This window comes from Sciurus vulgaris (assembly GCF_902686455.1).
Source record: "Sciurus vulgaris genome assembly, chromosome: 9".
In the NCBI taxonomy this organism is placed as follows: Eukaryota; Metazoa; Chordata; class Mammalia; order Rodentia; family Sciuridae; genus Sciurus; species Sciurus vulgaris.
Window position 1 is genome coordinate 57,134,298 of NC_136469.1, and position 18,720 is coordinate 57,153,017.

General features: G+C 37.4%; 1 protein-coding gene across 1 annotated transcript; it reads left to right on the plus strand.

Moving 5' to 3' along the window:
• Window positions 1-5,634: 5,634 nt before the first annotated feature.
• LOC306669792 (bublin coiled-coil protein-like) lies at window positions 5,635-5,959 on the plus strand (the record flags this gene model as incomplete). The annotated part of the gene is made up of 1 exon (XM_079153953.1): window positions 5,635-5,959. Exon 1 carries the CDS (start codon window positions 5,636-5,638, stop codon window positions 5,957-5,959), a length of 324 nt encoding a protein of 107 aa, XP_079010079.1. The 5' UTR covers window position 5,635.
• Window positions 5,960-18,720: the final 12,761 nt, after the last annotated feature.

The window sequence follows — 18,720 nt, forward strand, 5'->3', positions numbered from 1 at the left end:
CTGTGGTTTGTTTCCAGCTCCCGGTGGTTTAACAACAGCTTGCTGACAAAATTCCTGAGTGCTTAACCACTAGCTCCAGTACGCCATGGAAAGGAGGGTGCCATTATGCTGCACTAGACATGATCTGCCACAGAGAAGAAATGGCTTTCTCCAGATCGATTTCCAACACTCTGGGGAGAATTCTGTGTTGCCCAGCTTGTCTGTCAGGTTTTGTTCCCAGAGAGACTATGACCAGGGGAGACAAGGACTGAATGATAGAAGTTGTTGGAAGTGTGTTTTAATAAACCATAGGAGGCAAACTTGGGGAATTAGCTTGGATCTCTTCAAAGGAGAGCTTAGGGTAAAGACTCATGCATAGCAAATTTCTCAGAAAGAAAATCCTTGGAAAGCAGAATTACAGAACCAGTGTGGAAAGAGAGAAAGGCAAAATAAGGGTGCTTTCTAAAGTTCTACAAATCACTTATTCTTCTGTCAATATTGGATAGTAAAAGGGTTACCTCAAATAATAGCTGGTAAGGAATGAGCTGAGTGCTGCCAGGGGCCTTTACTGGGGTCTGGAACAAATCCAGTGCTGATGGAGTTGGAGGGAAGAAAGGAGCACACCCTTCTCCTGGACCCCACTGGAATTCCAGAATTGAGATGTACTATCTGCACCTTTTCCCCTCCTCCAGAGGCATTTGGGTTGTGAGAACCAAATTTTCCTTATCATGTAAGCCACTTTGGATCATGTTTTCTGTCACTTGAAGCCAAAGACTTCCAACTGTTACACTACCTCAATCACAAAAATCACACCATATTCTGGTTTGAAGTGTTTTCCAGAAGGATGTCACCTAGTAGGGTAAGGGTTCACATGTCTTATTTAACTTCTATGCACAATCTCTAACACAGTTCCTGGCATGTAATAGGAGATTAATACATGATCGATTGAAGGAATAAAACTATATTTATTTTGCCTCAATAATATTGATCTTTTCTGGATTCATGAATGCTTTCTAAAAGAATATAAATGGCAGCAGTGGGGGTGGCAGCGGTGAGAAGTAGGTGAGTAGAGCACTTGCCTGGTGTGTGTGAAGCCCTCGGTTTGACCCCCAGCACCACAATAAACAAACAAACAAATAAATAAATTTTTAAAAGTGGGTTCAATGTTTTTTCATGCAGAGAAAAAAAGCAGACCCAATTTTTCAAGAAAACTTCATGAAATATATTTTCTCAGAAAACAATAAAAAAGGTAGTTACATAAGTGAGTTAATGTTATTCAAAATTCTCCTGTCAAAAGTCTATCTTAGCAGGGCACAGGGGAATACACCTGTAATTCCAGTAACTGGGGAGGCTGAGGCAGGAGGATTGCAAGTTGGAGGAGAGCCTGGGCAACTTAGAAACTGTTTCAAAATGAAATAAAAAGGGCTGGGGATGTAACTCAGGGGTAGAAGCTTGGACTTTGATCCCTTATACATGGGGCCCCCTGCCCTACCCCCACACACACATAGGCATACACACAGGAATATCTCCCCTTAGATAATAACAGAGCTGAAAGCTTAATAAAAGTGTAGTTATAGTATGGACACTTAAACTGTACCATATTATAATGTAGAGGGAAATTTTTTATTTCTAAGAATAGAATCTCTATAAAATGAAAATATGGCAAGGAGAAAATGCTACTGTGTTGATAATATTTTATCTTGACTACACTTAAAAGAATTACCATGAACATTTTTGATCCTATTGATTAAAATCTAGCAAAAGAAATGTTTATTCAATGGTCTCCTTCATCCCCTAATATTAACACTGTGCTACGTCTTCCACATTAAACTTTCTGAAGGAGAATCTACAAAGAGGGAAAGTCAGCAAGTTCACAATTTAATCCAACTCTTCACCAATTTCTCTGTATTTCCTGAGCACATCTTGTTGAATGAGCATTTAAAGAAAACTTTGTGTGAAATCTTAAAACTATATATATCTTTCAAATTATCTGGGATCACTTTATGACTCATGGGAGTTGTAAGTGCTATTTAAATATATCTCTCTAGAACCAAACATTTAGAAAAACAGAATACAAATGAACAAAAGGAGGATTTTAAGAATAATAAAACTTTAAAACCTTAATAATACCACAGTACATTTGAGGCAAATACAAACTTGTATTTCTTCTTCAGAACTCAAAATTCTGATATTTATTTTCCACCAATCCAAGACATGAGCAGCTAATAAATTTCAATACCTAAATATAAGCCCTTGGACTAAGTAACAAGAATAATTTTTCTTTGTAGTCAAAATTCCAAACTTGGAATCAAAAGAAAATGAAAAAAAAAGAAATCTCATCCTCTTTTGCCTTTTGGTAGGGTTCAGAAATCAGAAACAAATAGAGCAGAATACAATTTTCTTACTAGATAAGGGACCACATATCAGAATGACTTGACAATGCCCTGAGTTCCCTGGGTATGTGAGTGATTGTGTCTTTGGGTGTACAGTATTCCAGAAGCTGAGCTCAGGATTCCCAGATATATTCCAGACACCCACAGAAGTGGAGTGTGTAAATCACAATTCTGCATTTCTGTGTCTTTATTTGTAAATATTCACTTTATATTTTCCCTTCCATGAGCCTTTCTAAATATAGTTTCATTTTGATTCATTTTTCTTATAATCATTTATGTCAGGAAGATCATTAAAATCAAAATGAAACAAATCCTAATGCTTCAATCCTTTAATGCGAATTTGAGGTTAGAACTTTTTAAGCTCATGAATTACTGTAAAAATATTGTGCCTCCTCTGTAATTATCAAAATTACAGTAGGTATCTGATCAGAATGAGAAAAGGCAACTTTAAAATATTCTTTTGATTTATTGAGAATCATCCTCCCTTCTCTTCTCTCCTTTCTTTCTTTCTATATTGCTTCGAGTCTCTCTCTCTCTGTCCTCATCCCCTCTGTTGGTCTTTATTTCTTTTTCTTTCTTGTCATTTTAAAAAGATGATCTCAGTCTGGAATAAACATTCTTGCGAAATTGGCCAGGAATTTTGCCAAGTGTAGTGTGTACACGTCAGCTGTTTTCTGGAAAATAATTGCACCATGTGACAGTGTCTATTATTTTAATTAGTACTGAGGAGTGCCTCCAAGATGTTTCATCAGGTCAGGATTTCTTATACTGGCAATGGCTTATTATTTCCTGATGTGCTGATTAAGCAGGTAGGTGACACTTGGCATTTTATGTAAGTGTGCAAAGTAATTGTTGTAATAATTAAGCCAGGACTCACTGAAGTAATAAACATTCCCCACATATACAAAAGGCTTTAGGATCTTCTGCCCAGAGCTTAAAATGTTCAAATTATCCAAAGAAAATATTAATCTAACTCTAAGTGTGGAAAAGGCCTGGCTCATCTGGGTAAAGACAGGCCACTTGGTAAAGGCCTGGCTCATCTGGGGATCTCAAAATGCTTTGTCATAAGGATTCTAAAATTCAGTCTGTCATCTGAGGCCTGTAGTATTTCCAGGCTACTTTTACACGTTGGTGTGCTGATTCAAGAAGTACTACTTCCAAGGACTGCAAAAAAGAGGCACTTTGTCAAATTTTATTGAGAATACACATTCAGAAATTCTTTAACCTGAAAACAAAATGTTTTTAATAGTAGTACAGTGGGGAACAGAAGCTTTATTTCCTCTTTCCACAGATATTCCCCAACATCAACCTAGGGCAAACTAAAGATTGGAACAAGAAGTGTTCCTTTGAAAGAAGACTATTTTGTAATCATTACACTGTATCATGCAAGGATGATGGGATTTGGGACTACAACAGAACACACATTATACAAAGTTTTTTTTGGCATGTCTTCTGTGTGAATAAAAGTGGTGAGTTTTGTTGCAAGGTTTTGTGGAGGCTGGAAGGCCACAGACCCAGTGTGTGGATCCTCTCTCAATGGGGTGGTACCCTGGGGGCAAGTCATTCTGGGAAGAGGAGCTTTACACTCCTGAGCTGGAATGACATTTGTTGGAGGAAGGGAGTCCCCTCTTCTTTTGGACGTTAATTTCTTAGTCTAATTTGGAGACACTGGCCATTGCTGTGGAAGGTGGGTTCCAAGACAGTGACTGTCACTTGGATTCTGGAGCCTCATTTCAGCTAGAATTCAAGGAGTGCACACCATCATTCGTAAGTTCTGTTGTCTAAGTAAAAAAGCATCACTCTCACCAGGCATGGTGGTGCATGCCTGTAAACCCAGTAACTCCAAGGCTGAAACAGGAGAATCATGAGTTCAAAGCCAACCTCAGCAATTTATCACTGCCCTAAGAAACTTAGGGAGACCCTGTCTCTAAATAAAATAAAATTTTAAAAAGGGCTGGGGATGTGATTTGTGGCTCAGTGGTTAAGTGACCCTGAGTTCAATCCCTGGTACAAAAAGTGTGGACAAGAAGTTCAGTGTTCATAAATGGAAAGGATACCTTCTCCATTTTGCATTGTATGAGGAACCTGGTCCTTACTCATCTGGGAAGATGAGGGACGTTTTCAGTGTTCAGTCTGTATTGTTATTGCTATCACTTTCTTTTGGATGACATTGTAGTCCACTCAAAGTAAAGACTTGGTCTGTGATTCCTTCTCTTATGCTATGCTGAGCAACAGGAACTTCTGAGACTCCCAGATACAACACTGGGGCTCAGGCTCCCATGGTATATTCTGTATATGATGCTTTGCCACATCTGGGAGGCTGCATTTGGGTGAGGTCTTCTTTTGCAGCTTTATTGAGGTATAATTGACAAATAAAAATAGTACAGATTTAGGGCATACAACGTGATGTTCTGATGTACTTACACAGCGTATAAAGAGTACCACAATCAAGCTAATTAACATGTTCATCATCTCATGTAGTTATTTTGTATGTGTGTGTGCTGAGAACATTTCAGATCTACTCTCCTAGAAGATTCAAGTATATAATACATTTCCAGTAAGTACATTGACTATCCAGAACTTATTTCTCCTGTATAGCTGAATCTACGAATCCATAGGCCAATCCCCCCCTCCAAATCCCCTGTGGATCACTATTCTCCTCTCTGCTTTTACGATTTCAACTTTTTTAGATTCCATATGAGTGAAATCATGCAGTGTTTGTCTTTCTGTGTCAGTTATTTCACTTAACATAGTGACCTCCAGGTTCATCTATTTTGTCACAAGTGGCAGGATTTCTTTCATTTTAAAAACTGATGGGCCGCACCTGTAATCCCCGTGACTCTAGAGACTGAGGCAGGAGGATTGCAAGTTTGAGACTAGCCTTAGGAATTAGCAAGACCCTGAGCAAATTAGTGAGACTCTGTATCAAAATAAAAAATAAAAAGGCTGGGTATGTGGCTCAAAGGTTAAGCACCCCTGGATTTGATCGCTGGTACCAAAACATATTAAAAATGTTGAAGTGTATTCCATTAGGTCCACGTTTTCTTTATCCATTCATCTGTTAGCATACACTTAGGCTGCTCACGTACCTTGGCTAGTGTGAACAGTGCTTTAGTGAACATGAGTGTACACATATCTCTATGAAATACTGATTTCATTTCTTTTGGATGTATACCCAGCAGTGGGGTTGCTGAATCTTATAGTACTACTACTTTAAGATCGTTTGAGGGAGTCGCGTGGCCCCTATGGCGCCGCAGCCCGCAATGTCCGGCCCTAACAAGGACCTGGGCATGCCAGCAGAGGCGGGCGCGGAAGGCGAGGATGATCGCTTAGGGGAAGCAGAGTACGCGGTCATCAACTCCATGCTGGACAAGATCAACTCCTGTCTAGATCACCTGGAGGAGAAGAATGACCACCTCCATGCGCGTCTCCAGGAGCTGCTGGAGTCCAACCGGCAGACCCGCCTTGAGTTCCAGCAGCAGCTCGGGGAGACCCCTGGTGATGCCAGCCTTAGGCTGCTTGAGCCCCCAACAAGGCCCCAACCCTCCCTGGGCCAGACTGACGTGAGCACTCACCAACTGGCTTAGACACCTCCAGGTCTGGCCTTTGGGTCTCCTGTGAGTCTGCTGTCTGGGCCAACCCCCACTGCCCAGCATCCTTCCTGGGGCCAGGTGGGGACCTGCGACCCCCCACTTGCCTGCCTGCCCAGCTCCTGAGCCCTCCTGTTCCTCCTGGGATTGAGCATCCACATTAAACGGCTCTCCTGTTAAAAAAAAAAAAAAAAAGATTGTTTGAAGGGCTACCTACTGTTTTTCATACTGGTTGCATCAATTGACTTTCCTACCAAAAGTGTACAAGAGCTTCATTTTTTTCTGCATCCCTATTAACCTTTGTTATCTTTAGACTTTTTGATAATAACCATCCTACTGGGCGTGAAGTGTCAACTCATGGTTTTGGTTTGTATTTCTCTGATGATTAGTGATGCTGAGCATTTTTCCATATGTGTCTTGACTATTCCTATGTCCTCTTTTGAGAAATGTCTATTAAAGTCCTTTGCTCACTTTAAAATCAGGGTTTTGTTAGTTTTTTTCTATTTAGTTGTTTATATTCCTTATATATTTTGGGTATTAATCCTTTATCAGATAGATTGTTTGCAGATAGTTTTTTTCCTGTTCTATAGTCTGTCTTTTCACTCTATTGATTTACTTCCTCTGCTGTGTAGAAGCTTCTTCGTTTGATAATATCCCATTTGTCTGTTTTCATTTTTGTGTTTGTTCTTTTGGGAACTTTTCTAGCATGATTGGTGCTGAGGGATTTTTTTTTTTTTTTTTTTTTTTTTTTTTTTTTTTTGTATTGGAGAATCCAGTCATGCTTTATTGCTAAGTGACATCCCAAGTTAAAAAAAAAAAAAAAAAAAAAAAAAAAAAATTGTGTTTATTTATTTATTTTTACACCATTCATGTAATCATACATATACATAGGGTAATACTGTCTGTTTCATTCTACTATCTTTCCAAGTCATTTTTATTTTTTCTTTTGAGACAGGTCTGGTTAAATTGTTGAAGGTCTCACTAAATTGCTGAATCTGGTCTTGAACTTGAGATCCTCTTGCTTCAGCCTCCTGAGTTGCTGGGATTATACACATGCACCACCACACCTGCCTCTATTCTAATATCTTGAAGTTTTATTTTTTCCTTTTTATTGATGGATTATAATTATAGATAACAGTGACATTTTTGTTACATATTAATAAGTTCACGCAATATAAAAGTATAATTTGGAAAATTTTATTTCCCAGTCCCTCTCTTTTCCCTCCCCTCCTCTGTCTTCTTGTTCCCTTTCCTCTACTCCACTGGTCTCCCCAGTGGAGCTAATACTGCCTTTTTCTGTCAAGCTTTCTATGGTTTTTCCTTTTTATTTAGTTAAGTCTTGTTAACTATGCTAGCCCTGTTGTAACTCTGCTTGTTGGTATAAAAGGAAGGATCTGTGTCTAAAAATAGAATGTGGAGGGGAGTGGGCATGCCCTTACTTCTCTCTTAAACCACCCCAGTAGTGTGTCATAGGTGAGATCCCTAGGAGAAAGTAATCTGACAATTAAAGACAAGTCTTCATGGCCTTGATACCTTTTTATTCTTACCATCCCTTGATAGTTTTGGAAGATCTGAATTTGATTTCTATTAAGGAAAAAAACAATTTTTTAAAAAATGTCATGATTTGGATTCCCATGTACTATGTGGTACTATTTGCAACTAGGGAAACTTCCTAAATTATGCATCTTGGAGTTGTATTTCAAGGTAGAATAGAGTTTTTCTCTTTGATTAGCAGGATAAATCAGGAATTCCTAGCCTAGAAGCAAGATAGAAAGGAGATAAAAATGATACTCCTAGTCTTCATCTTATATTTCAATTTTAGTCATTGAAATCAGTACATGAATGAACCTAAGCTAACTAGTTGCATAAACTTCTCTTTGGCTTCTCTAAGTCTTAGGACAGTTTTATTAATTAGTAACTATTTACATTGAATCAATATGGCTGGGTTTTATTGTTCTATTACAGGACTTTCATAGGAGAGAAAATCAGTGAGAATCTGTTTCTTAGACTGGGCTTGCTAATAAAGGAAATAAGTAGTTGTTTTCATTGTTTGCTTCTATTCAAGAACTAAGGATGATTGCAAGTATGAGAAATGGGTCCTTTATTTTTTAGAACATGATCAACCCCTGTTGTAAAGCATGTGGCAAAAAAAAAAAAAAAAAAGTAACATTTTCTCTGCTTTCAGACAAGGTTATTGCTATTCCAGTTTCTTTCTTATTTTTCTTTTCTTTTTTTCCTTCTTTCTGGTTGAATGGCCTTGAATATGAGTAAATGGTTTCTAATTCTATCAAGTTTCTCAAAGTCCCTTTAAAAGGAGATCTATTGCCACCTAGTGTCTAACTCCCAGAATAACTGAACTACTGTGTTCGAAATATTTGTAAAACTGGTACAACCGCTTGGTGGCACTATGGACATGTACATTAAGGGCACAGTTCCAAATTTATGTACTAGTTGTTTTATCTTGGTTCTTCAGAGTTTGTTAAATGTGACAAATACATTGTTTTCTTTTTCAAGCTAACATATTTTTCTAAGAAAACATAACATTTTCTAAGAAACCTGCCATATTTTGCTTTTTAAACCCTCACAGGTCATGAGAAATTTAAACACCTTCAGATTTGATTACTGATTTTGAAAATTTAAGTCTTTAAATAGTTAAGACTAGCTTGTTCTCTTTCCCCTTTTTTTCTCTTATTCGGATAGCTGTAACCCAAGCCCATCTCAACAAGGAGGAAAGATTTTAAACACTTGCACAAATACTGAGTGCAAACATACAACACATTTCCTCTGTAATCTAAAAGAAGAAAGAAGCAACTTGGATGAAGTTATTTTATAACAGGTTAACATTGTATTTAGAAAGTGTGGTGGTAGTAGGAATAATTTCCATTTTATGCACAAATCTAGTGGGAGAAATTTACCTTCTCACCAGAATATTTGCCTGAGATGATGACTCATTATGAAAGGACACAAAGTTTGGATTAAAAAGAGAGAGAGAGAGAGAGAGAGAGAGAGAGAGAGAGAGAAAATGCCTATGCACCAATTTTAAAATTTTAAAAAGGAATGCTACTTAAGAAAATTTTAGTAATATATGAAAAATCTTTGGGTTACATTTTGCTTTTGGGACCATCGAATTTGGTACTAGTAACGATGGAAATGGAATTTATTCCGTTTACTCTAATAAACATATTCCTGAAGAAGTTGTTCAAATCAATTAACTTTCCTTATATTTTGGAAGGAAGAAAAGGGTAAAACAAACCAATATTTGAATGTTTGACTATATAACAGCTGGCTTAAAAATTGTACACTAAATACATCAAAATATCAAATGAAATTTCCATACTTCGTACCACATAATACATATTATCTCTATATCTATTCATCCTGTCATTGTACCATATCCAACCACGATGCCTACTATGATTTTTGAAGTTTTGTCTGTCTAATATATTCTTGGTGATGATGTAATTACAGTGATTCCATCTAAAATCATTCATCGCAAAACATGAAAACTAATTATCAAAATATTTCCTGGGTGTGTTCTGGATTTACTGATTCTCTGGATTTTGAAGGCTTATGAAAAGTGAATTTTGATAGCTTATTGCAGGGTAATAGAATTTTCTGTGTTATGATTATATTTCTTTATCATCCTCTTTGGCTTTCATTCCAAATCTTCATCAGTCTTCTTGATGTTGAACTCCCAATGTTCTCAGTAGGGTCTCTAGTATCTTACTTCATTGGGATAGTTGTAGTTATCTGTCAATTGTCAGCCCTACCCTGCATGCCCTGATATATAGGCACTCCCTGCCCACTTTCCCCATGCTCAGAGGATGATGTGTTCCTCTTCTCGCTCAAAACCAAACCCTTTCCTGCAGCCCTTGGTTGCGTTCCTTCCCTCCCCATCTCCATCATCAGAATGTTGCTTCATCAGACATTCCGCCTCTGCTCTGTGTCTTCCACCTTGATCTCTCTGTTGGCTCTAATGCCAAGAATGAAAATTCAAAGACACTCCCATCCTTAAAAAGCTAACAAGTCAACAAAATGATAAATTCTTGTGACAAAAAGCTAAACCAACCAAACAAAACCAGACACAGCAAGCAAAAAATCATTTTTTGATCCCAAGTTCTCCTTCCTGTTTCTCTCTATCCTTCCTTTTTTTGTGCATGAGTTACTTTTCCACCTCCTTTGCGCTTCTCAACTTACTAAACTCTAGTTTTCTTACCTCACCCTTTACTGATGCAATTTGTGAAGATTGCTGATGACCATTTTAAATTTATCTTATTGGACCCCTTAGACAAATTTGAGAGAATAGATTCCAATTTCCTTCTTTTTCTCTTTGTAGCTTTCTGAGAGCAGTTTCTGGGTCTTTTCATAAGCTGCTCATTCCTTAAATGTCAATAGTTTTTCCCCATTTGATTTCCAGATTTTCCTTCTTACCACTGTACATCAAGAATTTTCAAATACATTGAGAGACCGAGGCAGGAGGATTGTAAGTTCAAAGTCAGCCCCAGTAACTTAGTGAGACCCTAAGCAACTCAGTGAGACCCTGTCTTTAAATAAAATATAAAAAAGGGCTGGGGATGTGGCTCAGTGGTTAAGTGCCCCTGGGTTCAATCCCTGGTACCCCTCCTGTTCCAATTTTCAAATACAGATTTTTTAAAAGGTATCCACAAACCTCTGAAATTGTATGCAGAATTTTGGGTGTTCAGTGATGTTCCATTTTTCAAATGAAAAAGTCTATGTCTTACAATTATTCTCAAAGTCATTTATTTATGTCCAAAAGTTTAATAATCTATATTCTATATGATCTTCGAAGGAGATCTTAGCAATAATTTGAATAATTAGTTATTTAAACATGTGCTTATTAAGTGAAAGTACAATGATTTTCTCAATTTGTAATCCTCAGTAGGTATGATGAGCTTCGCTTCACACATTAGGAAATCAAGGTGTGGAGGGGTTAAGTGACTAGGCTAGAAGACATAGTAGGTGGGTGGTTGTTACAGGGTTTTTTTTTTCTTTTCTTTTCTTTTCTTTTTTTTAGTATTTAGTTGTCAATGGGGAGATTTTATTTATTTGTATGCAGTGCTGAGAATGGAACACAGTGCCTCATACATGCTAAGCAAGCACTCTATCACTGAGGTACAACCCCAGCCCTGGTTGTTTACAGTTTTCTCATTTATTTACTGATTTTTCTCAAACCTGTGTCTCCAGCATGTATTTCTCTAGCTTCAGACTCTTGGATATGTTGATAACTCATTTCTGTTGATTACCCCTGGGCTATTGAGGTCACCATTTCTAACGTTGAGCTCAATAACTTCTTTCCCCAATATGTTTCTCCTTTGTTTTCCATTCAGGGCCCATACCATGGAAACCATCTTAATTGTTTCATTTCCTCTTTTATATTCAGTTGGTTTTCAATGCTATTGGATTTAAATCCATATAATTATTGTTTCACTTGGGTATTAATCACCTTCTACCTGATTTTATGTAACAGTGCCCTACCTATTTAAAGTCCTTTGATGACAGAGCATTTTATGATGGTAAATGGGCAGAAGGGCTCCATGATCCTCTGCAACCAACCCAGCCTCTCCCTTTCATAAAGAAAATGTGGCCTTTAAGCCACAATGCATGCCTGGATTGATCCAGGGATAAAAATCTAAGAAATTTATAGTGTTGGGTAGATGATATACCCTTTATTAAGTCCTTCACTTATATTATTTCTAGTATCTTGACTTTCGATAAAAGTTGGGCAGTGACTATTAGATATTGTCTTCCAGATGTCTTGGAGCAATTATTTATGTTATGATTTAAGAATCCGTATTCTTAAAAACTTATATATTTCAAAAACTAAATATATTCAAAAAAATCAGCTGAACAAAGAGAAAAAAGTTAGTATCCCCTTATGAAAATGAAGGTGCTTAACATAGACTTTGTCTTGAGTAGACATTGGCTTACTGTGCATGGAGGAGGACTGGAGAGTATTGTAGACAGTTTATAGATTTTTCTCAGAAAACAATTCTGAGCCTGCTCCAGGATAAGGGCAAATCAATCATCATGGTTCCAAAGTTCTACATTGTAGGTCATGGTTTTCACAATTTAAGCCTGGAAAATTTTCAAAGCAGAATCACCCATAGAAAAATCTCAGAAATTCACTTGTGAAATATCTGAGTTTGAGAGCTTCACAGTGAACCCTCCGGGGAAAACTGCTTGTGAAATATACCTTTTGCTAATAAAAATGATTGACGTGCTGTTTAAAATTGTAAACCAATTAAGCCATGAGAGTCTATCTTTAAAAAATGTGAATTTGTGTTTGGAAATAATTGACCTTAAGCAAATTCTTTCTGATTGGATACATGGTAGCAAAATTGTGTATGGAATCCAATACTATTACAGCATATTTCTTTTTTGTTTTGGCAAGATGAATGATACTTGACTTCTAAAGTTAAGATTGGTTTCTTTTTAGCTTCTGATAATCACAATGAAATTGCTGCTAATTTGTTTGTTAATAAATTATTCACAAATATAAGTGTTAGAATTTTCCACACAACTATCCAAGAAGGGTGGATAATTAAAATAAGTACACAGTAGCCTCTGAGTTTCTCCTTATGGACCAAACCAGCATGTATGAGAGGAGCTCTCAGTGACTGGGCCTGCATATCTGAGTCTTGGCTCAGTCACTTATGGGGTGGCTGCTATACTCTGTCAGGGACCTCACATCGTTGCTGAAGTACTGAATTCTACCCCAGGTGCTGCAGTAGGTGGAATGGGAGGGTTAGGTCAGTAGACATTGCCCTGGGAGGGTGGGAAGAAAGGGTAAGAAAAAGAGAGCATGTGTGTTCTAAAGTCATTTAAAAAATAATTATTAAGTTGAAATGAACCCAAATATTATGTGTAACAATACTGAATTAATAAAAATGTTAAATATAATAAAGACAATAACTATTTCCCTTTAATGTCTCTTCAAAAATTACAAATATATCAACTTTGTGTGACAAGCAAAATAATATGAAGAACAATAAGGGAGAAAAATGAGCTATTCATCATTTTTTTTCACCTCTGTTTCCTCATCTACCACCAATCTTCTGGATCCCTGTTAGTGGCAAATATTAACAATAAGTGTTAATTTTTATAAGAGTGTCTTTCACACATTTCTACAAGCTCGTGTGTGTATGTATATGTTTTGGTTGTCACTGTTTTGATAAAGATGGGGTCTCAGTACATGCACTAGGTTATAGTTTATCTTTTTCTGTTCCCACACCTCCAGAACATCTCTTCAAGACAACTCCATATTTTCCTTTAGGTTGCTTAATAGTTCATGCTGTAAATGTCTCAGTTACTTTGAACATTCCTACCACTTCCAGGTTGTTTTCACTGATCTGAAAAACCAAACAAGTCGATGTGTTGCTAGGATTGCACTTACTCTGATGTTTTAGTCTGTTTGGGTTGCTGGAACAAACTACCATAGAAAGGGTGGCTTATGAATAACAAAAGATTTATTTTTCACATTTCTGAAAGCTAGAATTCCAAGTTCAAGGCACTTCCTATTCCATGGATGGTCATCTTTTCACTATGTCCTCTCATGGTGGAAGGAATAAGGAAAGTCTCTGGGTTTCCCTTTATAAGGGTACTAAAATCACTGTGCCCTTACAAATTGTCAAATGAATAAATTGGCAGAGCCTCCATGACCTAATCACCTACCAAAGGCCTCACTCTCAGGGGCTTCTAATACTGTTACATTGGGAATTAGGATTTCAGCATATGAATTTGGCGGGAAGTAAATATTCAGCCCACAGTATTTTGTCAGTAAAAAAGATAGCATCTATTCCAAAAACAGAGGGAAAGTTCAGGCTTTATCAGAATATTTAAAATGACTTGGAAAAGTTCCTCTACATAACAATGAAGAATGTAGGACAAAGGGAAGAGAAAAAGGTGAAGCTGGAAATAATAACTGTGTTCAAGAATGCTCAGAAAGAAGGACTCCAGAGGCATACCTGGTGATAGGTTTGTCTACCTTCCTGTCCCTGTGACACAGGAAGTTCAGGTCGAAATCCATAGGTCTGGAACTCACTCCTCCACTCATTCATTGGACCTGACTTGGACTTTCTTTTTTCTCCTCTAGATATCAAGTGCTTGCAATACCCAGTCAGAACCATGAGATGAGGTGTAGTGAGGAACTTGGAAAGAGTATGGCAGAGAAAGAGCTGGAAACTCAGCCGGGACCACCCAAATGTCTGGGGTTGGAGTCTTAAGACAGCTTGGTCACTCATGTGTCCAGGGCTGAAATGGCTGGACAACCTGCTTGGCAGGGATTGTCCATGGAGTGCCTGCCTGTGCCCCCTCCAGCATGGAAGGCTCAGGGTAATCAGAGCTCTTCTGTGCTTTCTCAGGTGTCTCCACTGATGAGCCAGGTAGAAGCTGCAATGAAGTTTTTAATGACCTCACCTTAGAAATCACATGGTGTTTCCTCCTCTGTGCCCTTTTGGTCAGAGATGTCTGAGCCCACCCATAGGCACATGGGCTTCGCCTCTCTTTTTTTTAAATTCCTCTTTTTAAAGTTTGTTCTTTTTAGTTATGTATGACAGTAGAGTATATTTTGACATTATACACACATGGAATATAACTTATTCTAATTAAGATCCTATTCTTGTGGTTGTACATGGTGTGGAGTTACACTGGTTCATATATATTCATATATGAACATAGGAAAGTTATGCCTGATTCATTCTTTTGTCTTTCTTATTCCCATCCCTGTCCTTTTCTTTTATTTCCCTTTATCTAATCCAATGAACTTTTTTCCTTCCCTCCACTCTTATTGTGTGTTTGCATCCGCATATTAGAGGAAGAATAATAATTTGTAATTTCTCCATAAGAAACCTCATGTAAAATACATTATCTTAAAAGAATATATTAGTATTTTATTAAATACACTGACTTAATTAGCTAAGTAGGCTAATAATTCTGTGTAAGAATTGATCTTAATAGTTTTCAGTACAGGAAGGTGTTTATAGTAACACATTGGCTCAGTAGTGGGCATGATATCTCAGGCAATAAAAATGAAGGAAGTTGGGCTGGGGATATAGTTCAGTTGGTAGAGTGCTTGCCTTGCATGCACAATTCCCTGGGTTCAATCCCCAGCACCACACACACACACACACACAAAAAAAAAACCAACAACAACAACAACAACAAAAAAAAACAAATGAAGGAGATAAAGTGACTTCCTTCAAAGAACTTACGATGTGAGGAGTGTTGGATACAAGTGAACAGATAAACTGCAACACAAGCTCTTACTTGCAAGAGACCCATGTGATCTCAGAGGAATATCTGCCTTCCTGGGGTTTACCCTGAATTAGCATCTTTAACCACTTCCTCTGTCCACACCTGAGCCTTTGAACCTTATCGTCTATCTGGCCTCTCAGTATGTCTCTTTGATAGACTTCAAACTCAATTTTTAAAAAAGTTTAATTACTGGGATATTTTCCTCTTTCCCTAACATTCTCCCTCCCACCAGTATCCTGTCTTATTCTTGTTTCTTATCTCTGTCCTAAAAAGTCTGAGAGCAAGAGATTCATCCATTAAAGATATAAACTGAATAAGGATTACATACTGTGCAAAGTGTTTGATGCTGGGAATCCAGTAGATTTCTATGGCAAGGAGCTTACTTTCCAGCAGCTTGCTCCAAAGTTCTTAATATTATGTGCTTGGTCTAGTCCAATATGTATGGTTTAAATACTGAGGAAACCAGGGAAGACTTTCATGTGTGACATTTGATCTATCTATTTTTTTTTTTAAAGAAAAAAATAGAAGTTTTATAGATTGAGGTGGAGGGGCTGGGGGAAGATCAAGTATTTTATACAGGGAATGTATATTCAGGGTGAACCCCAGGCAGGTAGATGTCCCTCTGAGAACACATGGGTCTCCTGCAAGTAATACATGTAAAAAATAGAGCATGGCCATTTTGGGGCACAAAGAGAGATCCACTGAAGAGTGTGATGAGGGGTGGCTGAGAGTGACACTGATTTGGGGCATATTGGGAAGGGTCTTGGATAGTTTCTCTGATTAAGTTTGGATTTAATCCTGGAAGCAAAGGAAAGTCAGAAAAAATGTATAAGGAAGACTGCAACAAATATAGATTTGTTGATCTTTATGACAAAAACCCAGGAGGATAATTGAGAGAGTGGGGAAGAGACAAAAAGAGGAGTCAGGTAGGACACTTGAATTAGCCTAGATGAGAGCTGAACAGAGTCTGAACGGAGAGTTTGAAAGAGGGGGCAGGGAGCAGAAGTGAATTCTGAGATGCAGTTTTAAGGTGGAATTGAGAACACTTGGCCAGCCATTTGTATGGAAGATGGGGTGTGGTAAGGTTGTAAATCGGAGATGGGAGGAGAAAGGAACAATTTTGTGAAAATAAAATAATGCTGAATTTTGTTTTAAAGATTTGGATATCCAAGTTAAGATCAACAGAGAAGGCAGTTGGAGACTTTGATTTCAACCTAAAAAGGAAGAAACGATCAGCCAGAGTCATATATATAAATATATGACATATTTATATAAAATGTTGCCAATGGACCTTTATTTTATTTTATTTATATGTGGTGCTAAGAACTGAAATCAGTGCCTCACACATGCTAGGTAAGCGCTCTACCACTGCACTATGACCCCAGCCCCTGAAGTCCCATTTTTGAGGCCATCAAAGAGACAAATGGACAGAATATTAAACAAATACTTGAAAAATATGAAGAAAAAGTTCAACATGAATGAGGAAACAGTAAATCACGAGAAAAATCAGCAAGGATTTGCCTCCTGGGAGGGAGAAAAGGTCAAATACCTGAGTATTACTTTGTGGTTGACCAAAGTTCTATGTGAGGACAGAGCTATAATAAGGATCACTTGTCAGACCTGAGGCTTGGGAAGTTGTCACTGAAGGCTACACCCAGGGTGATGTCTTGTTTGTCTCTGGCGCTCCTTATCAGTGAGGAATTGGAATGTAGTTAGGACATCCTTAGCCTGGTCTCATTCCTGAAAATGAGATTCTAGAACCTTGGTACACCACTCATCAGAAGCTGAAAAACATGTGAGACGTAATCTTTGCATCTTGGGAGGGATAATAATATGTTAGCTTTAACTTAAACTGGTTTTTCAATTTCCATGCCTGAATCTCAATTGTACAATGGGTTTGTTTGGTTGAGTATCACTTTTCTGACAAAAAGCTCTGTTGTGCTGAGTTGTTTTTGAGTACACACATTATACAATTTTATGCTGGAAAACATTTCAAATTTTTCTGATATATTCCTCTTCAGGAAAGCTGTAAGAATTTTCTTCCTCATCAGATGTAAATATACAAGCTTAACTGAAGAAAATAAGATTTTGGTTCAAATTTGTTTTCATAGTTTATTTATTCATTTAATTTATAATGGGAGGTATATTAATTATAAGTGCCCTGCTGTTTATGATAAGTTGTTTAATTTGTCCAGTCCCTTGGGAGAAGAGTGTGGTACCAAAGAATCTGGATTCAGTTTAGAGGCTAAGTGACAAGAGGGTGTGGTGCAGTTAGGTATGAATGGTGCTGGCTTGGAAGGGTTACTCTCCAAATCTAGCTTATCCAGCTGCGTGGAATCACTGATTGTAAATTAGTGGACAAGTGATCTGGAAATAATGATAAAAGGGGAGGAAATTCACCATAAAACCCAACTCAACCAAACCCATGACTGACTCCAGGAAAGGTAATAGTGGAAAGGGGCTTAAGGTAGCTCTCAACCTCACTTTTCAGATTTAGTCTTTGCACTCCCTCATTGTTAATAACATTTTTATTTTTATTTCTTCTAAGTGATAATATCTGTGTGATGACTCCTTTTTTCTCTTTTAAAATTAAGTACTCATCAGCAATGTAATTGAAACCTTTCCTGTTGGGCTTAAAATGAAAGTACCCCATTATATGCACTTAACTAGTGTTTCTTTCAGATCATAATCTCTGTTGTGAAATACAGTGGTAATCATGCAACATCTACTTACTTGTATCTACTCAATTATCTGTATGCAAGTTATATTTTTCTCAATTGACAATAGGTACTGCAAGGGCAGGAAATGCTAACTTTTCGTACATCCATCCATCCATCCATCCATCCATCCATCCATCCATCCACTTGTCCATACACACATACGGGCATACGTCTATCCATCCATCCATTCATCTGTTCATCCAGTTATTGAACATGTGAATCTCTAGATGTGTCAGGCATTGTGATGGGCTTAGGGGTGAATGAGTCAAACTTTTCTCTCAAGGAGCTTATAGTTCAGTAAGGGCAGTTATTCTAATCCATGGCTGCAAATAAGAATCTCTTGGGATTCTGTATCATTCTGCCAGAGTCTGACCTGGGCATTGATATGTGTTTTTCAAAGCATTCAAGATTATTCTAGTGAAAACAGATTGAGAATCACTGAATTAGGTTGGTACACCTGTATTATTACATTGCCTTATAATAAAAAAAAGAAAGAAAATGCAATAATATGCCTTTTTTCCCTTTTTACTCCATATTGCACCTAGCTCAGAACACAGGGTTTTGAATATAATGAATTAAACATTTCTTCAATTAATAAATTTGTTACTAGGCTAAGTTGCCTCCTCAGTATCATTGGATGGTATTCAAATGAAACAATTGTTTTTGCTTATTAATTTTTTGTCCCAACTGAAAGAAAGTTTTGGGGTCTGTTTTTTAAAAGAAATAATGAATGTAGTTGTTGATGTATTGAGTTTTTGAATTTCA